Here is a 26,180-nt window from a genome sequence, read left to right as displayed (position 1 = left end):
TCTTTATGTGCACTCCAACTACTTTTTTTTTTTTTTTTTTTAGAACAAACATGTTATACTTACCTGCTCTGTGCAGTGGTTTTGCACAGAGCAGTCCTGATCCTCAGCGGTCCTGGCTCCTCCCCCCTATCAAGGACCCCCAATAACAATCCTCTTGCTATGGGGGCACTCAAGCAGGCTTGCTCCGGAGCTGCGCTCCTGTGAATGCATTATGGCAGGGATATGCAATTAGCGGACCTCCAGCTGTTGCAAAACTACAAGTCCCATCATGCCTCTGCCTCTGGGTGTTATGCTTGTGGCTTTCAGAGTCTTGCTATGACTCATGGGACTTGTAGTTCTGCAACAGCTGGAGGTCCGCTAATTGCATATCCCTGCATTATGGTTAAAAAAAAACCTTCTGCCTTTAGAACTACTTTAAACAATATGGTCAGCAGGACAGCCAGACAACTATTTCCAGTTTCCATGCTTCTCTCAGGAAATGGTTATTTCCAAATTAATTAGTGGACACGTGTTAGCATTAAGAAATCAAAATTTTTTTTTATGTTTATGTTTTTATTTTTTCAATACAGAATTTAGCACACAGAAAACCACCACCTTTTCTCCTCCAGTAGTATCATTCAAGAAAGTACAGTGGTCAGGGTGAGCAAAATAGGACTGTAGCAGTTCCCTGTGCATAAATGTACATAAAGAGCAAATAAGAGTAATTCTGCACTACAGATTCTGAGATAAATACTCTTGGCGCCTGGTGCTAAACTTTTGGGGGGGGGGGGGGGCGGCAACCCCCCCCCCCCAAGGTCCACACTCACCCCTCCACGGTCATGGCGCTGCAGCTTCCTCGGCTTCTTCTCCCTGCCAACTCAATCTACCGCCTGTCCTGAGTGGCCAGAAAGAGAAACCGGAAAAGACAATAGCGAATATTGATTCACTAGTGTCACAAGTGGGTGGGTTCCTTTTTCAACCCAATTAGAGTCTCAGGCTCTAATCACGTGGCTTGAAAAAAAAAAAAAAAAATCATAGAAGCCTGTGAGTCCGGCACACTGCATACATTCCGGCATGCAAACTAGGGGGGCGACACCCCTGAGCCCCTTATGGACCACCTGCTCCTGTAAATACCGCATTCATTTTTGCGTTAAAATATCAAATGCAGTATTTCTCTTGAAAGCAGTCAATTCACTAAAAAACATGCATTGTTTACCGAATGCATGACATATTTATTATTTTGCAATATTTATTACTTAAATTTCACTCTGCTCTATACAGTGAAGTGAGAGAAGGTACATAATGAAGGAATGAATGAGTAACTTGTACAGCGCTACATATGCAAACTAAATCACCTCAAGGCGCTTTTGTCGCCAGTGTCCATCGGGATTTCAGAAGAGATGGGTCTTGAGCTTCTTCCAGAAGGCCAGATGGTTTTCTTCCAAGCGGATGTCCGCAGGTAGAGCGTTCACTACAGCACTACATCTATCTACTACTATCTATCTATCTCATTTCTATCAATCTTCTTATATAGATATTCTTATCAATCTTCTTATACAGATATCTACTGTATCTATCTGATTACCTATCTATTTACAAAACATTAACCCACACAGAACTAGCAACAATAAACCTAGTAGACACGGGTCAAATGTTGGGCGTCATCGGGCAGTTCCATAGAAGCTTGTGTACTGGAGTCATTCCGACAGAAGTCGGGCGTTCAGCCGACATCTGTTGAAGGGGAATGACCAAAAAAGGTCTGCTGATCGGCCACCAATCTGCGCTCTCAGCCAATGGCTGAGATCACTGACCGGAGTGTTCTAGCGTAGGGGCCACCCCCCTTGCCAGAACACAATAGAACAGCAGGGGAGGTTGCTGTACTAACATTACATAGTTAGTACAGCAGCTCCTCCTGAGCTGTTTTTCATTCAACACCTTTGGGTTGAACGAAAATGTTTCAATCATTTCAATAAATGTCAGTCAATAAAAAACAAAATTATGATGTAATATTGCATTTGCATCTGCTGACAATGTGAGGATTCAGAAGATTTCCCTATTTATGGTTTGGCTACCCATTTCCTCCTATTTTAATCTGTAGCTCGAGATGAACAAATGTTTAGAAACCAACGTTGGTTCAAATATACGTATATTGATTCATCTGGGTTGAAGACAGCTGTCTAATCCTATTGTGGTTCATTGTGTCATTCACCATTCTATGCTGAGACTATTACCTCACCATCTCTTATCTTGTAGATCGATGTTTCATCTCTTTACTTTTAGCCTTTCCAGTTCTTTTTCTACCCCCGACTCCAACACTTTGAGTAAAGGATACACTTAGAGCTTAAAGCGGAGTACCACCCAAAAATGGAACTTCCGCTTTAAGCACTCCTTGCCCCCTTACATGCCGCATTTGGCATGTCATTTTTTTGGAGGGGGCGTGGGGGCTTCGTTAGGAGGGGGACTTCCTGTCCCACTTCCTTCCTTCCGCCCAAGGACCGCCAAGGCGACTCCTCCTTTCGCCTTAGGTGGCCCCTCCCTCTAGGCGATCTCCTGGGACACGTGACAGGTGCCAGGAGATCGTCTGTCCACTCCAGGAGTGCAGCTCGACTCACGCATGCGCCGTGCGTGCCCCGCCATGAAGTTGAAAGCTGTGATGGCCGGGTACCCAGAGTGGCAATGGAGGCGCCGGCAGAGAGGAGAGGGAGAGGAGCGACGCTCCGTTCAGCTGCATTGCTGGACCATGGAACAGGTAAGTGTCTGTTTATTAAAAGTCAGCAACTACACTTTTTGTAGCTGCTGACTTTTAATAAACATAAAAAGACTGGAACTCCACTTTAAAGAGTCCCAGCATCCTCTGGGACTGTGACATCATAATGGGCGGGGACATCATCCGGTGATGTCCCTATATAAGTCGCAGGCACACCGCATCCCTGCCATTGTGACCGGAGACAGCGACGAGGCAACATCTCCAGAAGAGAAGAAGAGAAGAACAGAAGACGGCGACAGCGGCAGCTGGCGACAGAAGACCGGGCCACCGCTTGCAAAAGATCTAGAAGAAGGTGCGGTGGCCCGGCAAGAAGAACCGAAAAGGGGGACAAGACCCCCGAAGAGGGGGACAAGACCCCTGAAGTCGGAAGAAGAGGGCGGCTCCTCCGCTAGTAAAAGAGCTAGCAAAAGAGCAGAAGGTAGCGGAGGAGTCCGGCGAGACCCCCGAAGACGGAAGAAGACCCCCGGAGCTGTGCAATAAACTATTTTAACCCTTGTGTGTTGTGTTTTTTTTAACTTTTTATCACAGGTGAATGGGTAGGGGTACATTGTACCCCATACTCATTCACATAGGGTGGGGGGCAGGGATCCGGGGGCCCCCTTATTAAAGGGGGCTCACGGATTCCGATAAGCCCCCTGCCCGCAGACCCCGACAACCAACTGCCAGGGTTGTCGGGAAGAGGTCCTTGTCCTCATCAACATGGGGGCAAGGTGCTTTGGGGTGGGGGGGCCACGTGGCCCCCCCTTCCCCAAGGCACCCCCCATGTTGAGGGCACGCGGCCTGGTACGGCTCAGTAGGGGGGCGCTCGCTCGTCCCCACCCCCTTTCCTGGCTGGCCGGGTAGCGTGCTCGGATAAGGGTCTGATATGGATCTAGGGGGGAACCCCATGCTGATTTTTCGGCGTAGGCATTCCCCTTTAAGTCCATACCAGGTGACGGGGCCAGAGACGCCTCCTTCGCTGGCCCTGGCTACCTGGAGCCGCACTCAAAATGAGCGGACTTTTATCCGGGCGGGAAAAGTCCATTAATTTCAAAAGTACGGCGGACTGGCACACACGGCCATACTGTACGCCGAAATGCGAGTCCGGCGGACAGATTGGAGTGCAAAACTACTTTCTTAGTCCGCCGGACTTTTGGGTAAAAAAAGTCCGCCGGAGCCTACACACGGGCAGATTGTCCGGCGGACTTTTCCACCGGATTGTTTGATCGTGTGTATGAGGCATTAAGTATAAACATTGTAACAATTTGTCCTTTAGATCAAAGGAATACACTTGTGAAAATGAGGGGAGTTTAACCACTTAAACAGTAAACTTTTTTCTGACATTTGTTGGTTTCAAGTTATAGAAAATTACTTAGAACCCTCAAACATATATATATATATATATATATATATATATATTTTTTTTTTTTTTTTTTTTTTAAGCAGAGATCCTAGAGCAGTGGTCATCAACCCTGTCCTCAGGGCCCACTAACAGGCCAGGATATATGTATTACCTTGGAGAGATGCAGACTGGAATACGGCAATCACTGAGGAGCAAATTATATCACTTGAGATGCATTTCAGTTATCTTACAAACCTGGCCTGTTATGCCGCGTACACACGAGCGGACTTTTCAACATCCAAAGTCCGAAGGACTGAGTCCGTCAGACTATACGATCGTGTGTGGGCTGCAACGGACTTTTGACTCACCAAAGTCCGAAGGACTTTAGAATATGGAACATGCTTCAAATTTTCCCGACGGAACTCCGTCGGACCCGGTCCCCTTCGAAAACTCCGCTCGTGTGTATGCTACTCCGACGGACTAAAACCGACGCTAGGGCAGCTATTGGCTACTGGCTATGAACTTCCTTATTCGAATCCAGTCGTACGTCATCACGTTCGAATCCGTCGGAGTTTAGTGTGATTGTGTGTGGCCAAGTCCGCTCCGACGAAAAGTCCGTCAGAACTCCGTCGGAACTCCGGCAGAACTCCGACGGAACTCCTTTGGAAGTCTGTCGGACATAAGTCCGCTCGTGTGTACGGGGCTTTAGTGGGCCTTGAGGACAGGGGTGATGACCACTGTCCTAGAGAATAAAATGGTGGTTGTTGCAATATTTTATGTCACACTGTATTTGCGCAGCAGTTGCTCAAATGCAATTTTTTGGGGAAAAAAATTACACTTTACTGGTTAGTTTTTTTTTATTCATTAACCCCCCTAGCGGTAATCCCGAGTCTGGCTCGGGGTAGGAATATACTGGTAGGGGCGGTAACCCTGAGCCAGACTCGGGATGGATTTGCTCGATGCAGGGGAGGACACAGGGATCGTTACTCACCTTGTCCCCTGGATCCAGCGATGTCCGCCGCGCTGTGCGATCGAGCCGTCCTGCGCTCGATTCACAGTGCCGAATGCCGCCGAGCTCCGTTCCCTGCGACGTTACGGCGCACGGGAGCGGAGAACGGCGGCAAATTCAAAAAAGTTAAAACACACTAAACACACACAGCACTGTAATCTTACAGATTACAGTGCTGTAGTAAAAAATACACACCCCCTTTGTCCCTAGTGGTTTGTGCAATGCCCTGCATGCACTTTTATATTATAAATACTGTTTTTTACTGCCTGGAATTTGGAGATTGTCCATAGCAACCAAAAAGTGTCAATTTTTCAGTGTTTTAGGATTTTATTACATTATTGAATAAATTTTATTATTCTTTATTGTATTATAAACTTTATCATACCCGGGATGTCTGCTAGACTCTGGTTTGAACAGATTTAAGAGCGTTATTCCTAAGAATTACAGGACTACAAAATAAAAGCCAGATTTCCGTGCAAAATAATTGTACCGCTTTCAGCACCTAATTCCAGACTGAATCATACCGCCAGGGAGGTTAAGGCTAGGTTCACACTATTGCGATGCGGGAACGCCGCGAATCCGCGGCGTTTTCCCGCATCGCTCACCTCCCGCCGGCAGTTCACACTGCCCTATGCGGACGGCTGGGGGTGTCAATGTTATGTTAATGACACCCCCAGATCCGTCGGCATATCGCAGTGCGATCTGCCGACTCGCACAGGAATCGGATCGCATGGTGTGAACCCCCATGCGATCCGATTCCGTTGCGGACCCAAAAAAGGGTCCCGTGCGAGTTTGCTGCGGGACAGCTGCGAGTTCAGCCATACTATCTGTATGGCTGAACTCGCAGTGCTACGGAGATCGGATGTGATTTGCTGTGCGAATCACATCCGGTTCTCCCCCCGCAGCGGTGTGAACCCAGCCTAAAGGGGCGTCCGGCCAATACATTTTTTTTTTTAAAGTCAGCAGCTACAAACACTGTTGCTGCTGACTTTTAATAAGGTCACTTACCTGTCCAACGATCCTGCAATGTCGGCCGCCCCGAGGCCTATCCGTCCATTGGATCGACTGCCGGCGCCTCCATCCTAACTAAGGGAAACAGGCAGTGGAGCCTTGCGGCTTCACTGCCCGTTTCCTACTGCGCATGCGCGAGTCGCGCGGCGCTTTGTGAATGGCCCCATTGTTTTCTGGGACACACACATGTCCCAGAAGGCAACGGGAGCCGCTCACCGAAGAGGAGGAAGCGCCATGGAATAGGAAGAGGCAGATTATAAAGACTGCCTAGCAACAGCATTTCAGGTAAGTGAAAAAAATTTTGTTTTTTTTTAATTTTATGAATGCATTTTTTTTTTTGGGGTGGCCCTCCACTTTAAAGTTAGCCCAATTTTTTTTTTGTATAATGTGAAAGATTTTACGCTGCAAGAATCGTGATCTTTTTATTCGAAGCCAAAAAATTGTGATTCTCATTTTGGCCAGAATCGTGTAGCTCTACTAGGAAGGAAGAGTTTCTTTGGTGCAGCTCACAGAAGTGTCAAGGACACTGAATTTGAAGGAGGGGGTGATCACTAAAACTACTCAGCTATGAGTAAGCACTGATCTCGGTGCGAAACGCGTCAACATTTCTTTGTACCCTGTTATTTTCTTGCTGTGGATTATTTGATTTTGATTTGATGTGACCCACGTTGTTTCAATAGAAGACAGGATTTTGAAGTCTTTCTCCGGTGTGCGGCTATCCAGAGTTTGTTCTTGTTGCTTGCTCATAGCTCTACTAGGAAGGAAGAGTTTCTTTGGTGCAGCTCAGAGAAGTGTCAAGGACGCTGCATTTGAAGGAGGGGGTGATCACTAAATCTACAATTGTTCTGTGTATGTGCAAATAATTAATTGGTGCAGCGATTGTAGCGATCTCTAAGGGTATTGTATTTTTGTTCTTAGGTTTAATTATCCTTTTGCGGACTGCTTGTTAATAAAAAAATATATTTAATATATTAGTAATTATACTGTTGCTGTATATTGTAACAGTACAAACAGTAAAAAAGAGATATTGTATCATTGTAACAATTTTATTGTCATATATAGATACCTTTTGCACATAGAGCAATCTGAACACATAGAGATCTATAACATAGAAATACAATCCTGTACACTGCTATTTACAGAAGGAAAATACTGTACAACCCATAAACATATTGCACAAAGCTTGTTTGAAATATACAAAAAAAGTACCTTGCTCTGTGCATGTTGTACAATAAAACATCGAACATTTGGCGTACAATCACACACTGTCCACAAGTGAAGCTACACATTAACTTTGGTCATTTCAGAAATGCTTGTTAACATATAACAGCCCTGGGGTAAAGATTAATTCAATGCAGCAAAGGAGAATTTCAAAAATTGATATTTATATACATAGCTTAAATTCCACTACCTTGTGTCACTTGTTACACGTTCTTCACATAGACGAGCATTGAGAAGAAAAGCATTCACACACGCACTGCAGAAGTCTGCTATGGCAGTACTGCTATCAGAGTCTATGAAGGAATCGAATAGTAGCAGCACCAATACCGACTCTTCGGAGTGTTAAAGTATAACTAAAAGGACAATTTTTTTTTCTTTTTTAGTTTTGGATGGATTGGAGAGGTATTAGGACACCTGTCAGTTTTTATTACTGTCTATGTCCCTGTTACGGAAATCCCCCCTCTCTATTTGTCCTGTTTACCGTTATCATTGAAAGTAAAAGTAAAAGAATATCCCAAATTTTGAGTTGTCCCCAGAAAAGTAATAGAGGAGAAATCTTCCACTAGTTCCCCAAGGAATTCCCTAAATTTTCAGAGATTTCCTCTCACTTCCTGTTTGGCTATGGGACAGGAAATGAAGATAAATCTCCGCAAGGGGACACAGATGGCGAAAAATCTGACAGGGTTTATAACCTTCCCTTACTCTATCCAACATGAACAAAAATATATATTTGGTTTTCCCATAGTTGTACTTTAAGACAAATACAATTTTTCTAAAAAAAAAAAAAGAAAAAAGATTTTATTCCTCCATAAAAAAAGTATATTTTTACAACAATGTCGTGCATATCATTTATATCCTGAAAAACTTCAATTGCATGTCAGTAATTGTTGTATCTTTTGGCACATTGTTCGAAAATGTAGATTTAACAGTCAACGGGCCTATTTTCTGAGGTTAACTAGACATCCATGGAAGATATTAGCATTGTTCTAGAGATGGTTGTTTTAAAAGCAATATACACTATGAACTGGTCGCTACAATTCCGCTTGTAAAAGGGCCTCTTATCTTTTACTGAAGATAGCAGCCAATCTTTCTACCTTTTATGGGGGCCATACACACTTTTTTTCAACAGTTGATCTGCAATTTGATCAAAATGATGGAATCTGTAATAAAAAGGAATAACTATAACCCCCCTTCCGATTTACACTGAATTTCAATTACATTAGATCAAGCTGAGTCGATCTGCCAGGGCAGAAAATTATTGATCATTTTGTATCAATCGGCAGCACTGAGATACTTTGAAATACAATCATATTCATGAACAATCAGATTTTGAAATGACATGGTGGAAACAGATGCGACTGATAGGATATGATCGTAACTTAAGATCATAAGTCAACTACCGATTGAACTCCATTTCACTGTGTGTGGCATTGATCGAATGGGTTGTCGACTATACGTATGGCCGCCGTTTGTCTGCTGTACAATAGGCAGAAAAAAGGGAATGCTGCTAAAGGCAACACAGACAGTTCTATTAGCACAAATGAGGTAAGCATAGCAGTACGTGGCTATTCCCTGAACAGGCTGCATTCTACCACTTCACAACTGACATGACTATATTAAATTGTTACTAAACCCAGGACCCTGTATTCACTATATCTGGTCTCCCTCAGTACACAGAAATGTAATAATTTTAGTAAATATAAAATGCTAAATACATTTTCTCATTGGCAGTATATAGCAGTCTTGTGACTTTTAACAGTTTCTGGCTGAGCACTGGTTAAAGCTTGTAGGAGGAGTTTTCATTCTCCTCTCACTGTCCTACGAGACTGCATGACCCCTGACCCTCTGTCTGGACAGTGCTGATTGGCCCTGTGCTGATCACATGCACCCACCCAAGAAAAAAAAAAACTCAGTAGCAATGCACACCAAACTGGGCATGTGTCTCCAAGGTGCCATTCTATCAGCAGATGGATTGGGGACAGCAGAAGAAGAGGAGGATCAGAGAAGACAGGATCAAAACAGATTTTTTTTTATACACAGCGTAGGGTTAACCCCTTAGGTTCCACAGTGAGTATAACAAGCATGCTTTATTGCGTATACAGACTGATTTTACTGTTGTGGGTTTAGTAACACTTTAAGGATTTCGATTTGTATCAGAGAGTCAATATTTCATAGAATGCATCATGTATTTGCTGGAAATCTGGGACATCATTGCATAGCTAACAAATGTCAAACTTCTTGCAAAAACTTTCCCCTAAAATGACCCATGTGGCTAGAAGACAAGACGCCATGGCAAGAGGTAAGCAGAGCATACTGCCATTATTAATAACACAGGAAAGTGCCCCTACAGGAAGAGCAACTATTTCACTGCAACAGGAGACACATCCAGTTGGTTATGTTCACACTGCAGGGTGAACCAATATATTGGAGAGTACATCCTAGCAAATCACAACATTGTATCACCTTGCAAAGTGAATGTTTACTTAGCTTAGTGAAAAAAGTGAAGGTGTGTTCACTTCAATGATTAAATCAGACACAAGAAAAAAATCCTGTTTTTTTTTTCCCTCCAACAATGCCCTTTGCACATAATTTAAGTTCACATAGCTTTACCTTATTTACAGAAAATTCTCATTGATAAGTGAACACTCTACTCCTTTAAGCCGGCCACAGGTTGCAGAAAAGAAATTTGCACAAATACCCCATCCACATGGATAGTGCTGACAGGGGAATCCCTTCTGCCGATCAATTGTCTGCTACCGCCGAGGGGGGGGGGGGGGTGAGCGCCATCCTCGCCGGAAGAATTCAGTGATTATCACTAGTGATAATCATAAGAGAGGCTGGCAGGCTGGTTGTAGCCAAGTTGATCGATCGATCAACTTGGTACATTCAGCATGCCCATTGCCCATTAATGGTTCGAATCTCAGTTCCTGCTGAATGTATGGCCTTAGTAAATCAAATCAACCTCATTAAGCCAGATCAAACAATGCTGACTCCACTCGTGTTCCTAGGCAAGCTGTCCAGATATAAAGTAATGTTTGTCCCCTGCAAGAAATCAAGCCCTAGCAGTACATTATTTGCAATACATATTTTAAAATGTAATATAGAGCAACAGATTTATGCATAGTTTAAATATGCATGCTTATTTATTAAAGCAAAAAGTACTGTAATGTGGAAAACAAAATAAAGCAGGCCATAGATGGCCCAAATTTTAGATGAAGACTGATGCATCAGCAAACATTTAAGCCACGGGGGGCTCTGGTAGCACCACCCAGCTTGACAAAACTACATTAAGAAAAAAATCAACTGAGGTGGATGGCAAATTATTGGCCGAACAATTACTGTAGTTGTTGTGGCTATTTGAATAGCTGGTGGTGCAGTCTCCTCCATCCACACCTTTAGTGCTGGCTGAACAAGAGAAATCTAGCCTTGAATGCCTACTCTCTTTACACATATGCAGGGCCACTAATAAGGCAGTACAGCCAGCCTTCCTGTACTAGGCCCGGGTGCCATCAGTTCAAAAGGGGGGCCCAGGCACTTGCTGAGCAGATGGGCAGGCTGTACTATATATATTATTGCAGCCACGATCCTCTTCTGCCTCCCCCTGCAGCGCTGCAAGGTTCTCTTCCTCTTTCTGACTGCAATCTGACTTCAATTTGCTGTCTAGGCCCCCCATTTGCCCCTTTCCCCTGCAGCACTTCTGGCTTCCTTCCTCTCCCGCCGGCAGCTTCTAAGGGGGAGGTTTCAGGATAGAGAGCGGAGAAAGGGATTGGAAAATATGTAATTTACTTCCTTAAAGAACACTTAAAGTGAGCAATCGGTACAAATCACTCCTGTGTACATTAATTCCTGAAGCATGGTAAACTGTTTACCATGCTTCAGTTTGTGAATGAGCAGGAAGCTTCAGAGCGTTTCCCATTCATTAATCTATACTGTTGAAAGGAAGGGACTGATAAATCTATGTCCTCAGTCACTTTTGGCTGGGAAGGGGGGGGGGGGGGGCTGTCAGGTAGGCTGTATGGAGCCCCCTGATTTTTAACAACAGTAAAAAGCATGTATGAGCAGCGACAAAACACCTGATGCACAGATGCCTCAATGGGCGGCTGAGGTTTCTGTCACTTCGAGTTCCCTGCACATGGTCTATGCTGTCAAAGGTAGCTCTCAGTCTGTGCTAATGATTGATGGGACTGGCTCCCAATCATGTGACCACTGCGACAGCCAATAAAAGTGGCCACATGCTCGTTGATCCTTCCCACCCCCTGGGCGTACAGACTGTATTAAAGGGTCACTGAGGTTGGGTGGGAAGGGGTTCATTTAGATGTTATTTTTATTTTTAAATCCTCTTTCATCAAAGAGTGTACTGCAACTTGATTGGTTAAACTGGACTACTTGAATCTGCTTATAAACAGCGGCTCCCTGCAGTTAGAAATGTACAAACATACGCGTTTACATCAAGTGAACTTGCGAGGAGGCACCCGTCTGTAATGGGAGAAACGAATGATGGTCCACAAAAATCCATTCCAGCAGACTTGGGCATCAGAAAAATAAATCGTCCTGCAGACACACAAACGTTCTCTGATCCAAGCCTAAGCAGTCAAAATAGCTGGCCATCCTCTAATGCCTGTAAGCACCTACACTGAACAAGGCTTCAAAAGATCTAGCCTGGACAAACACTTAAATGTCTTATGAAGTGCTCTGCTCTTTGTAAGGCCGTATATACACACCACTCTTGCCCCACGTCTTTGCAATTTGCAATCTAATTCAAAGCACCTGGGGCAGCAGGAGCCGGAGATGGTGGCCTCGGGTCACAAGGAGTAGACGACATTAGCATCTGAAAGCCTGGGACAATTAAGCAGCTATAATCCTTTCTCCGTGCCCCACACTTTTATTAATAAATGACTACCTTTTTGTTCTAAGACACTAATGTACCGAAAAATAGACTTTTGTCTCAACTTTGTATAAATCAAGTACTCATTGAGGACATCAAGCTCATGAATGGTGCTCATTTGTCAAAAGGTAACTAAGCAAGCAAGCCTGATGGCTGAACGTAATGACAAGAAAGCAAGCTCCGTGTCCACACACAGCACCCTCCATCTGCCATCATGGATCCAGACATTTCTATAGAATGATAGAAAATCATACGTAGATGCTGTAAATGCATGGTTTAATAGAAAAATAAGCTCTTTCACTTTTCTGCATCATGTGCGTCTTTAGATAATTTTTTTTTTTTAGCTTTGCATAGTGAAAGGAACCATTATCTGCTTGCTGTTTTTTGTTCCTGATAGCTTTTTTCCTGTAGAAAAATACAGAAAGCAGTGCCAGACCAAAAAAAAAAAAAAAACCAGATCCAGTATAATAATAATAACATAAAAAAGTTAAACTCTCCTTTTGGATTAATATTGTAGTATTTCCTGAGCCGCAATAGCCTATTACACTGTTAAAGGGGAGTAGTTTGGCCCCCCCAAACGCATGGATGTTCTTATATTATCTATATACCAACAGCTATTTATCTTCTACTACCATTTGTTTTTTGGTCTGGTGCTCCTTACTACTATTGGGTACCTATTGGGGCAAGCTTTGCCGCGTGAGAGTCGGATTGCCAGAGCTATTAAAGTGATAGTAAATGCTGTTTTTTAACGTCTACCTACAGGTAAGCCTTAAATAAGGGTACAGTAGGTACATTGAATACCTAAACTTGCAAAGATATTTACACTTGAAGCAGCCAGTGATGTCACCGACACATGTGCACTGAGCTCTAAATTGTGTGCTGTCAACAAAGATCGTGGTGCCACGGCCGTGACGTCATCGTGGTCCAGCCACTCAAACAGCCGCAGCCCACAAACCCAGAAGAAAGACCGGGTGATAATGGAAATGTCGACAGCGCTGGCAGTGTGCCACTAGAGGGCTTCGTCTAAAGGTAAGTCTGTCATAATGTGCTAGTAGGCAGTGCATACTAGCACATTATGGCTTAAACCACCCAGAGGCCCACTTATTTTAATGAAGCAGTTTACTACCACTTTAAGCTTGTTTGAAGTTTTTCTTGCACACACAAGTTTTAAATTTCCCCTAGGGCTTTGCTACTGTGGCAGGGATTGAAAAGAAATCAATATGAGGACATCGACAGTAATATAAAGCTACCTGAGCTTCTAGCCTCTCCCCAGTGTTTTTATTGTCATTTTGGGGAATTTACTAAAACTGGAGCAAGCAGAATCTAAAGCAGCTCTGCATCATAACCAATCAGCTTTTATCCTTAGCTAAGCTTGTTCAGTTAAGATTTCAAAATGAAAGCTAGAAGCTGATTGGTTGCCATACCCAGCTGCCCCAGGATATGTCTGCTCTAGTCTTAGCAAATTCCCCACTATTGTTTCTCTGACAGGCTCGGTTCACACTGATGCGACATGGGATCTGATCTGCAAGACCCCAAGTTGGATGACATGTAAAATTCAATGTTTCCCTATGAGAGCTGTCTTAAAGCGGGATTTCACTGTGGAAAAAAATATTAAAAGCCAGCAGCTACAAATACTGCAGCTGCTGACTTTTAATAAATGGACACTCACCTGTCCCGGGGTCCAGCGATGCCGGCAGCCGAGGCCGATCGATTGCTCGGCTCTCGGCTGCTGCCGCCACCATTCTAGGTGAGGGAATCAGGAAGTGAATCGCTGCGGCTTCACTTCCCGGTTCCCTACTGCGCATGCGCGAGTCGCGCAGCGCAATAGGAATTGTCCGCTCTGTCTCTGGGACCCATGTGTGTCCCAGCAGACAGCGCACAGGGACAGGAAGAGGCATAAATACCTGTCTTTGACAGGTATCTGCACCCCCCCTCCCCCCTGAAAGGTGCCAATTGTGACATCGGAGGGGGGGAGGGTTCCGATCAGTGGAAGTTCCACTTTAGGGTGGAGCCCTGCTTTAACTGATACTACACAAGTCTGACTTTAGAAAAGGTTCCTGCAATACTTTTGGTCCGACTTTGCTATGACTTAAATGCCACAGAGAGTAAAAACTCACATCAAAGTCGTATTCGAAAGTTGCACTGAAACTTGCGCGACTTTGGAGTTCTGCTAGTGTGAATCGAGCCTTAGTCCCTGTTCACATCGGTGCGATTTAACATGCCAAATTGAAGCCTATTGCCGGCAACAACACTGTCCCAGTTGATGCAACGCCACACTGATTTTCAAAAGTCGTTCCTGCACTATTTTTTGCAACTTCGGGGGCAATTTCAATACACATCGGTGCATGAACCCGCACAGATGTCTTTCAAATCGCCCCCCAACTCACACTGAAATGCGGGTTTGAAATCACATTCAGTGTGAACAAAAAAAATAATTCATGAATGTGCCTAAAAAAAAGGGGTGTCCCTCATAGCCTGCCTCCTTCAGTGCCTGGGCTCTTGACATCACTTCCCCTCAGCGCTGGAAGAGTTCAGCTCTGCCCCCTCCCTCTTGTCAATCATCTGGGCACGTGACAGGTTCCAGATGATTGCGCGGTCAAACGCGGCGGCGTTCACGCATGCGCAGTGAGCCGAGTGCCCACAGTTACAATGCCAGAGCCACCGAATGGAGGGGGAGACGAGCGGGGATTCAATCCCCCTCATCGCTGGACCCTGGGACAGGTAAGTGTCCGATTATTAAAAGTCAGCAGCTGCAGTATTTGTTTTGTTTTTTATAATGGGACCACTTTAACCACTTGGGATCCGCGCTATTGCCAAATGACGTCATTAGCGCGGATCTACTTTTCCGGGACTACGTCTATTGACGTCGTCCCGGGTACGAGCGGCCTGCGCGCGCCCTGAGGGGCGCGCTCTGTGATCGGCGAGTCCATGAGACTCGCCTGATCACCGATCCGTGCAAGGGGTCGATCCCGACCCCTTATCACGTGATCAGCTGTCAGCCAATGACAGCTGATCATGTGATAGAACGGAGCCGGTAATCGGCTATTATTCCTCCTCGCGCTGACAGCGCGAGGAGAGAAAAAAAAAGCCGATCACCGGCATCAGTGCCATCCTGAATAAAAGTAAGTGCCCCCCATCAGTGCCACCCAGCAGTGCCCATAGTGCCACCCACAGTGCCCACAATGTGCCTCAAAGGTGCTGCACCCCAGTGCCGCCCATCAGTGCCCAGCAGTGCCGCCCATCAGTGCCCAGCAGTGCCGCCCATCAGTGCCACCTATCAGAGCCACCTATCAGTGCCACCTATCAGTGCCCATCAGTCCCATCTATCAGTGGTACCTATCAGTGCCCATCCGTGCCACCCATCCATGCCATCTTATCTGTGCCCATCTTTGCCCATCAGTGCCGTCTTATCTGTGCCCATCGGTGCCGCCTTATCTGTGCCTATTAGTGCCGCCTTAACTATGCCTATCAGTGCCCACCAGTGCAGCCTATCAGTGCCCACCAATGCAGCCTATCAGTGCCCACCAATGCAGCCCATCAGTGCCCACCAATGCAGCCCATCAGTGCCCACCAATGCAGCCATCAGTGCCGCCTAATCAGCGCACTTCAATGAAGGAGAAAAATGACCCGTTTGCAAAATTTTATAACAAACTATTAAAACATGATTTTTTTTTTTTGCATCTTTTTTTGTTTGTTTAGCAAAAAATAAAACTCCGAGCTGTAACTAAATACCACCAAAAGAAAGTTCTATTTGTGGGAAAAAAAGGATAAAAATTTCATTTGGGTACAGTGTTGTATGCCCGCGCAATTGTCATTCAAAGTGCATCAGCGCTGAAAGCTGAAAATTGGTCTGGGACTGAGGGGGGTTTAAGTGCCCAGTAAGCAAGTGGTTAAGGACAGTTCACCTCACTTCACCTGTCCCGCTTACAATATTAACAGGATAGGAGTTGAGGTAACGTCTTCAGAATGGAGCCACAAACAACAAAAAACTTCTCTCAACTTTACTAGTGCTAAGTATTTTAGTTGTCATTGGTCTGTGTAGGAGATGTCACCTCACCTTTTGATCTGATTAAGACATGGACATGGGACAGGAAGTGAGGAGAAAATCTCCAGAATGGAGTCATAGACAACAATAAGGCCTTGTGCACACGGGGAGTTTTTAAAGCTACTTCTAGGGGCATCAGGCATTTTCTTATTACTGCCTCTAAACTCTCCTGCATGTTATCCTATGTGTCCATGCACACATAGGGGGTTATTTACTAAAGGAAAATCCACTTTGCACTGAAAGTGCACTTGGAAGTAAAGTCGCTGTAGATACAAGGGGGACATGCAAAGAAAATAAAAAACAGCATTTTAGCTTGCACATGACTGGATGATAAAATCAGCTATCCCTTAGATTTATAGCGATTGCACTTCCAAGTGCACTTTCAGTGCAAAGTGGATTTGCCTTTTGTAAATAACCCCCATAGGCTTTTAGCAGCATTTTCAGGCAGGAGAGTTTGGTGGCACGAAAAAAACCCATTGCCAGTGCGTCCTGTCATAAAAAAAAACCTTGAGTTGCTGAATGCGTTTACATAACAGCCAAACGCTTTGGGTGTTATGTAAACACGGTACACACTTTTACAAGCTTCAGACATGCTGGTTGTACACAAGTTGATCACTCTATTAACTTGAGTACAATCGGCCTGCCCACACATGATTCGAATCTTGGTTGGTCCTTGATGAACCAGCCAAGATTTGAACCGTCTATGGCTGGCTTAGCTGAGTATCTGACCTTCCTCTATTATACTAATACAAATGTATTTTCCTGGCACTAAGATAACAGCAAACATGTGGTAGTATTCTGCCATGGATTGGCACTAGGAAAGGAAAATTACGGTATGTATTTGATATAATGTTCTGTTTTTCCTGGCGACAACAAGGCAGCATACTACCATTTGTATGTTGCCATGCATTGGAGTCAGGAAAGGAAATTACGGTAAGTATTTGATATCATTTTCTGTTTTGTTGTCGTGTTCTGGTTGGACATGCACCTCACCTCAGGAAGTGAGGAGAAAATCTCCAGGATGGAGTCCAAGACACTAAAAAACTAAGGATCTGGCCTTCCCCCGTTCTACTAATACAAAGTGTATAAAACACCATGTCCTGTTTAAGAAACTTTACCTCACAATGTATCTCTAGAACACGGCCTCAGGAACCAAAAACAAAAAATCGAAAGAGGTCCTAAATTTTCTTTACTCTCTCAAAGTTAAAAAAAGGAAGCTTTGGCTAGAAATTCACTAATATAACCTGGTCTGGATGGCAGGGTAAAGTTGTGTGCTTTTGTCTGAGGATACACCAGTATCTCTACAAAATGGACATTACCGGGATAACAACAATATTGATTCTCCTTGGCAGGGTGCCATCTTGATCCATTACGGATTCAGTGCATTAAGCTAAATTACACAGAGATGCAAGCCTGAGAAACATGACTTGTCTTCTACTGAGTTATGCATAATAAAGTGCCCACATACTGGTTTGTTTTACATATCACATTGTATATCAAACCAAAAGAAGACAAAGACTTGCAAGTGAAACATGACAAAATGTAATTACGCATCCTCAAAGGAAAATGGTGCCGTGAGCACTTCTATATACAAAAGCCTGACATGACTGATATGCACTGCAGGTCACTGTCATTGAACCATATGACAGATGTCACTGCTAAAATGATTTTGAATGCTGCGGTTTAGCATCTGTTGGATCACAGAATAGTGGTGAGCATGCTTGTCTTACAGCACTGGGCTTCTGAGTTTAATACCCATCAAAGATTCTGTATTGAATTTGGGCATCCTCCCACAGCCAAAGAAACACACAGGTAGGTTTAGCAACTGTCACCCCTAGGCTGTGTGTATGACCATGGTATGGACACTAGAATGTAAGCTCTTCTGCAGCAGGGACTGAATGGTACTATCCACTCCGGGATTAGGCCCGCCATACACATGTCGAATCTCAGCAGGTTCAACTTGGGTACAACCAGCCTGCTGGATTCTCTTACGATTATCTCTAGCGACTGCTATAGCCACTAGTAATAATCACTGTCTTCTCCCGGTGGGGACATCCCTCGCCCCATCTCGCAAAGACAATTGCTTGGCAGGAGGGATTCCCTTGTCAACACTATCTGTGTTGATGCAACCTAAGGTTGCAAGAAAGAAATTTGCACCGTGTATGGCCTGCCTTAGTCAACAATATCCAAATGAATAACCAGGATAATGAAGTGAAGGGTTAAATCAGTTCTTGGCTGGAAAGGGCTAAGTGATCCATCAAGCAGGAAACTCTCGGGGTCATATTAGAGCTGTAGGCCTTGTGTTTACATGACTTGTGTTTAACAATAAAGGGCACTCCCCACCTGGGAGCCAAATGGTGGAGCCTCGGGCTACATGCAGGCTGAATTCTGCATTCTATGCAATAGCCAGGAAACTAGAATCAGAAATCTAAAGTTCAGAGCCATCCTAACACTCGCACACGTGGCCTGCATTAATCAGTCTGCAACATGAAAACATGACCCAGAAATAAAGATAACACAACAGCAGGTCTCTAGACAAAGCTGGGAAATGTTCTGTACCAGGTGCTGCTTTCTGCCTAGATGCGGAGGGCAGGTTTGGTGCAAGGATAGATATATGGAATGAATAATTTAGTCATCAGTGAAGTTCATGACTAGAGTGCAAATAATTGTATCATTTAGAACAGGCAGCCATTGGCTAGCATCATTCCCCAACTGAAAGTCATATATTAAAACTGCAGCTTCTTAACTTTTCTATGTCTGCCCAACCTAGAGCCAATTGCTCTACAAAGATCTTGTGCTCATACACACAAGATAGTGGCTGCTCATTAAGGCCCCATTCAGACCTACAAGTTGCATGGCATTACCATTCGACACATAGGGCAGCCCATTCGCTTGAATGGAGTGCCCTACGCATGCCAAAGGAAGCACCCTTGCAGTCTCTCTCTCTCCCCATCCCACAAGGGTTAAATGAGGAATAAGGTATAATACTTGCCTTACGTCTTACTCTGGCGCTCTCCTTCGCTCCAGCTTGTGGCCAGTCCCTCATGTACAATGAAAGGCTAATAGCCCTGCATTGTACTTTAGAACATCATCAAATGACCGCAGCCTGGAGCGTATTATAGTAGAGGATTCTGGGGAATACACAGAGGAAGCCTGCCACAGTGAGAAATAAAGTAACTATTCTACACCTTATTCCTCATCCCTTAGATTTAATGAGAATTTAACGCTTGCAGTGTGGGGGGGTTTCACTACAAGGGTAGTTTTTTGTCATTTCTGAAGTTGGGCTTTACCTATGAAATGGCAATGGTGAATAAAAAAAAACAATTCCTTCTTTTTACTGTTTTTCTTGATTGTTATATGAAAGAAGGCAAAGAGAAGTACAAGAAAAAAGTGCATTAGCCCTGGCTCACACTGGAGCATTTTGACATACGATTTGACATGTGAAATAAATCCAATGTCAAATCGGCGGCAATTGCTGTCAATGGCACCGCCCTAAGCGGTGCGACGCCGCATCTGTGGCGCTGCACTGATTGCAAAAAGTCGTTTCTGTACTACTTTTTGAGATTTTGGGCTGCGATTTACATTGACATCTGTGCAGAAACCTGCACAGATGTCTCTGACATCGCAGCCGAAATTGGAACTGACATGCGGGAGTGAAATCCTTCCCGCAGCTCAGTGTGAACCTGGGCTTAACTGGAGAAACAGATCAGAAATCATCTTTCAGTGAACTCTGATCACTCCAGAACTCTGCACTTAGCACAATCCCTTGCTCCATGCACTCTCATTGAATAAGCTTCTAGTTCTTCAATTTTACACAATCATACCCCACCCTTCACATTTATTTCTGGAATGTGATACCCTTACAAAAATAAGATCTGAAGTAATCCCGCCGTATAACCCACTTTTCAAAAATATGTAACAAAGGATGTCTGAAGACAGAAAAGGTAACAGTCACTGAGGGGTAGATTTACTAAAACTGGAGAATCTGGTGCAGCTGTGCATGGTAGCCAATCAGCTTCTAATTTCAGCTTATTCAATTAAGCTTTGATAATAAAACTTGGAAGCTGATTGTTTACTATGCAAAGCTGCACCAGATTTTGCACTCTCCAGTCTTAGTAAATCAGTGTCCAATCATGCACTTTTTTCTGATCACAACAGCATTATGCATATTGTAATAGTTTCAGAGGTTAATAGAGAGGAAGGGTGGTTAATTATTTTTGGCTTCATTAACATTAGCAGCATGTAGAAGCATGTTTTGCTATTTTTATGGGCTCTTCTATGTCAGTTTATATGCTACTTTACATGTATATACAGATACCGTTTATATCAGTTACCCCATTTCCCACACCATAAACTGACCAAAACCACACGCACTAGATTTTTTGTAGGTAAAATGCATGGCACATATGCATACATAACAGCCAAATGCATATGTGAAGCATATGTGACTAGCCCTTTAGAAACTGCAATCTGTACACCTTTAATAGCTAGAATGGATAATGTCTTGGGGTGCTCATCACATCCCACCTCACATAGAGTCAGTAGTAAAAATGTGTATATAGGGATAGCACACATACACACGTGATGCAAAAATAGATTACGCTGAAGATATAAAAATTCTATCCAAGTAGAATACAATAGATTTATAGATACATACAACTAGTTAGTCTGGCATATCCTAGAGCAGATTTTACTCAACCTTTCTAATACAGAAAGAATCCTTCAAATAATATTCCGGTCTAGGGGGACCCCTGCTAAAATGAATTCAACAGAAGTCACTGAAAAAAATGCCCCTCACATTGGTAGCCAGTGAGATGGATACCCCCCTTAAAGTAATGACCAGGCAGGCCATAAATTGCAAGTTTCCCCCATCAACACAGTCAATGTCAATGGTGGAATCCCTCCTAATGAAGGGGAGGGGGTGTCGTAGGTAAGGATGAGCTCCGGCGTGTTCGCACAACCCATGTGCAGAGCCCACCAGGAAGTCGGCACTTTGCTGCACTAATCACAGGCAGTGAGACGTTTCCCAATCTCTGCAGCCACGCATCAGGTCAATGGGGGTTATATATACGAAAGGCAAATCCACTTTGCACTGAAAGTGCACTTGGAAGTGCAGTCGCTCGAAATCTAAGGGGTAGATCTGAAATGAGGGGAAGCTCTGCTGATTTTATCATCCAATCATGTGCCAGCTAAAATGCTGTTTTTTATTTTCCTTGCATGCCCCCCTCGGATCTACAGCGACTTTACCTCCAAGTGCACTTTCAGTGCAAAGTGGACTTTCCTTTAGTAAATAACCCCCAATATCTCACTGTCTGTGATTAGTGCAGTGCCGACTTGCTGGCGAGCTCTGCACGTGGGATGTGCGAACATGCTGGAGCTCATCCTTAGTCGCAGGCAGTCGTCCCTGCCCAGAGAACTCAATGATTATTTTTAGCAGCTAAAGCCGCCGGCAATAATCACATGCTAGAAATCTGGCATGCTGGTGGTTCCTAAGTCGATCAATGGATGGACTTGGGTACAATCAGCTGCCAAGATTCTAACCATCTATGGCCACCATTACAGCTAAAAAATTCTCTGGAATCATGCTGTTTGGCTCTGCCAAGTGACATTGTTCTTCCAGAAGTTGTTGAGCTGTGGCGGATTGACCTTCAATCTGATGGTGCTTGTAGAGCTGAAGGTCCAATGCCCCTTGGCAGAGCCAGCAAACTATGTAGGCACCAACAAATCAGAGGTCAATCAGCCACAGCTCAAGGAAGGCCTAACAACCCCTGGAAGAAGCCTAGTTGAGATGACTCTCCTAGGGAACAAGGTGACATACATGTAATTGAATCCAAGCAAGGATATAAAATAGCGATACAGTAAACCAGCATACTAAATGGCAAGTTCACCCTAAAAAAGGGGTGCAATGCCCTGAAACATTGGTTTTGGGTCTCACTGTCATGCCATTCTTCTACTATTTGGTATCCTTTATAACTGGCTATCGTATATGTTTGCATGGATTCAGTTCTACGTATGCCACTTTGCTATCTAAGATTTACCAGGATAACTTGTTCTATGCATATATAAATCCATTGTACTCTACCTGGATGTATTTTTTATATCTTCAATAGATAGTTTGCATTGTATTTGCGTGCTCTCTTTCTATTCATTTCACAGTTAATTATCTATATGTAACCATTTGTTAACTTTATTTTAATTTTAGTGCCTTGCACATGAACACAAATACGTGCTGCTCGTGTTAATGAGGCCTTAGGCACAGATACAACAGGCTATAATGGGGCCTCCCCTACCTTCTATCATAGAAAAGATCAGACATATGTTCATCTGGTGTCTCAACAATTCTGCTCAAGCTATCAATAAAAAGAATTCTCGGTAGTGCATAGAATCAATTCACTGTTAGCATAAACCCGATTTCTTTGCTGAGGCCCATCCGTTCATACTGGTAAACAAAGCAATAAGCATATTCACATGCCTGGCTGTCCGATTAGGATCGGAGGCTAGAAGAGCAGGCTATGTGATGTTCAGTAGAGCTCATAAAACAATCTCATTTGTACCACCATAGCCTAGACATTTCTAGATTGAATAGAATTCTATTCCCAGGCAGCTCTGTGCATAACACAATACACCTTGTCATCATGGAGTCTGGAGCACAAATTGCAAAATATAAAGAATATATATATATATTTTTCTTTCTCGTTAAAGCTTTTAATTAACAGAGCATTGAAAAAAATGTGCAGCTAGACAGGCCGCACCATAAATATTTGTACATTGCAGACAACACTGTGCATAGGATAGAATACAATAAAGATGGAACCGGATTGCATGCAACGATCCCCAAAGGAGCGAACCGTTCATTTAACAGAGGATGTCCATCCCAGTGTAAGATCCCATGTTCCCTGTCCTCTCAGAAAGACATTGGCAGTCTGAAATATGTGACTTGGTGTGTAGCTGAGAGCACAGGGAACCTGGCAATGACTCTATGGGGTCTATTTATATAAAAAAAAAAAAAAAAAGAGCTATTCGTCCAGCGAAACAGCATGTACATTCGTTCTGTCCCGAGTTAGCCAACTGTTCAGAGAATGGGCCAAAATCGAATGTACTTAGGGTATTATCTTTTCTGGTTCGAACATTCTTAAAACCCATCTGCAAGGAAAAAAAAAAGGTTCCCTTTGCAGCGGGGCTGCCAGGGATAAATTCTTGTTTGGGTCTAGGGGGCCTGAAAAAACAGTTCTGCTTACCCGATCCTCCACTCCCCCCAGTCTATAAAACAGGGGCTCCACAGCCTATTCTCCCCTATGTTCTGGTGGTCATCAAGCCCAAAGCAGAGACCATAGCCTTGCATTGGAGGAGAGTACACTGAGGGACTGGAATGTAGCGGATCGACCAAGTAAAGTGCTCCTTGCAGCCCCCGACACCTAAACAAGTACTGAACCCTTACACTTTTCTCCTTCCTGGCATTCGACATATAAATCACATCAATTGTTTATAGCTGAAATGAGCACTAGTATATTAGGAAGAGTCCTGTCCATTGTAATAACACCACAATCACTTGTGTTCCATGTAGATACAGATCAGCCACAGAAGCCTTTGTAAAATATAATCCCATAAACTAGTGCTGATGTCACCTTTACTAAACACAAACAATGTTGCAAAACAGAAAAAAGTAAATATCCTAATTTCTTCATTGAGTTTTGTATTTTTTTTTTATAAATAGACCCCCATGTATCTCCTCTATGTCATATATAAATATCTGTCATCACTCGCTGTCCAGCAGCTCTATAATAATAAACCATCACATCTGCCCAGCAACCCCCTTTTCGTGGCACAGGGTGACATGCCCAGTTGGAAGGAACTGCCCAGCCGGCTGTGCCTCTACAAGTCCCAGCATGCCAAGCACATATCTGGGCAGCTGCCTATTGAGTCTGTTCCGTGGGGCAAAGGGTGCCAAGTCTTATGACGCATGTATTGGGTGAAGGTGCCAAGTCTTATAATGCGTGTATGGCCAGTTGGGTGAAGGTGCCAAGTCTTGTGATGTATGTATAGCAGATCTACACAGGGTGCCATAACAAGTCCCAGCATGCCAAGCACCCACTGGGCAGCCCCCATGTATGTTACCTGTGGTCAGGGTGCCAAGTCTTGTAATGCATGAATAGGTGGTTGGGTTAGGGTGCCACTACAAGTCGCAGAATATCAAACACCATCTGGACAGCCCTATGGCCAGGGTGTCAAGTCATGTGATGCATGTCTATGACAGGTCAGGGTAGGGTGCCACTACAAGTCCCAGCGTACCAGGCATCCATCTGGACCATCACCTCTATGGAGTGTGTTCCCTGTGGTCAAGTCTTGGAATGCATGTATAGTAAATCAGGGCATGGTGCCACTACAAGTCCCAACATACCAAGCACCCACTGGACAGCTCCCTATGTGTGATCCCAGTGGCCAAGGTGCCAAGTCTTTTGATGCATGTCTATGGCGGGTCAGGGCAGGGTGCCACTACAAGTCCCAGCATGTGAGTTTCCTTGTTTCAGGGTAGGTCCGGGGATGCCCCTCTGCTCTCCTTGGCCCTCTTACAGCTGTAAAGCCATTTGATGATCCTGGCGTTGCGTTCGATGACCGACGTGTTGGTGGCGGTGCCCACCCCAGGGATCTGCCCGCTTAGCGGCTCGTCCTCCTGAATGCCCCCGGCACTGCCCTCCCCGCTCCTCCGGCTAAAACCACTGTCCGAGGTGGCCACACTGGCACTGCGGATCCGGTACTGCCCTTCCAGCGCCTCCTCGGGGGCGGCCACAAACCTGTCCCTGCCCAGCTCGTCCACCACCTCCGCTTCCAGGCCGCAGTACTTGAAGAAGGTGTCGAAGTCGGAGAAGGAGCGGGAATAGCGGGAGCTGATGTCCGACTGGGAGCGGTGCAGTCCAGTGGTCCTAGAGCGATGGTCATCAGCAGGGGGCGCCGCTGGGGCCGGGGGCTTCTCCTTCACCCCGCCCAGGAAGAGCCTCCGCACTAGCCCAGTCCTCGCCTCCTCCGCGGGCCCGTCCGCCCGGTTCTTCTGCCGGTAGATGAGTAGAGAGTCCGGCCGGAGGAGCCTCTTGCTGCTGCCGCGTCTGATAGGCTGATCGGGGCCGGCCGGTACCTCCTCCCGGCGGCTCTTTCTGCTGCTGCTTCCCCCGGAGCTGCTGGTGCTGCCGCCGCTGCTCTCCGACAACGAGCTGCCCCCGCCGGCCACCACCTGCTGCTGCGCCGGGCTCTTCACGTACTTGGCCTTGTCGGCGGCCAGTCTCTCCACCGCACTCAGGCTGGACCGCGGCGTGCCGTTCTCTATCTGCCGCCGGAGGTACTCGGGGCCCCGGGTCAGCAGTCTGATGGGCAGCACCGGGCTGTGGTGCTGCAGCTGGGAGATGGGCTGCATCCTCACTGCGTTCATGATGTCAGTGGGCATAGCGGGGCTGCACACACCGGCCCGCTACTGATCGCTACAACGACGAGGATGGAGCTCCCAGGTACAGCGCGCTGTATATGGCACCGATCACCGCTCTGCACTCCTCATCGGATGCGTCTCCGCCAATCACAGCCTTACCCTGGACGAGGGCGGGGCTAGGCGGCACACTTTCTATCCTGCAGCCAGGAGCTGTCAAGTGTCATCTTCATCTCTAGAGGGCGCTGTCCTCATCACACACATAACACCTGTGATCGGGAGGGGGATGAGGAGGACAGCGAGATTATTGGTTTGATTTACTAAAGGCAAATAGAATGTGCATTTTGCAAATGCGCAGTCGCTCCAGAGTTTAGTAAACTAGAAAAATCTCTGCTAACTACCATCATCCAATCATGTGCAAGCAAAAATGCTTTTTTTTTTTCTTTTTTTTTTCCACGCATGTGATTGGATACTTGCAAAGTGAAGCTTTATCTCATTTATTAAAGTGGTTGTAAACCCTTACACCACTT

General features: G+C 45.1%; 1 protein-coding gene across 1 annotated transcript; it reads right to left on the bottom strand.

The window, feature by feature from the left end:
- Positions 1–7,112: 7,112 nt before the first annotated feature.
- LOC143988798 (protein FAM110C-like) lies at positions 7,113–25,775 on the bottom strand. Its single transcript, XM_077488661.1, has one exon. The coding sequence runs from the start codon at positions 25,672–25,674 to the stop codon at positions 24,763–24,765; it is 912 nt and encodes a 303-aa protein (XP_077344787.1). The 5' UTR covers positions 25,675–25,775; the 3' UTR covers positions 7,113–24,762.
- Between the last annotated feature and the right edge of the window lie 405 nt (positions 25,776–26,180).

This window comes from Lithobates pipiens, unplaced genomic scaffold, assembly GCF_037356315.1.
Source record: "Lithobates pipiens isolate NorthernLeopardFrog02 unplaced genomic scaffold, aLitPip1_a1.2 Scaffold_18, whole genome shotgun sequence".
Taxonomy (NCBI): domain Eukaryota; kingdom Metazoa; phylum Chordata; class Amphibia; order Anura; family Ranidae; genus Lithobates; species Lithobates pipiens.
The sequence above is the reverse complement of the archived record's forward strand: the minus strand, read 5'-3'. Positions and strand labels throughout refer to the sequence as shown.

Coding starts and splice junctions, on each gene's coding strand:
- LOC143988798 (XM_077488661.1), bottom strand. CDS start 25,674: ATGCCCACTGACATCATGAACGCAGTGAGGATGCAGCCCATCTCCCAG.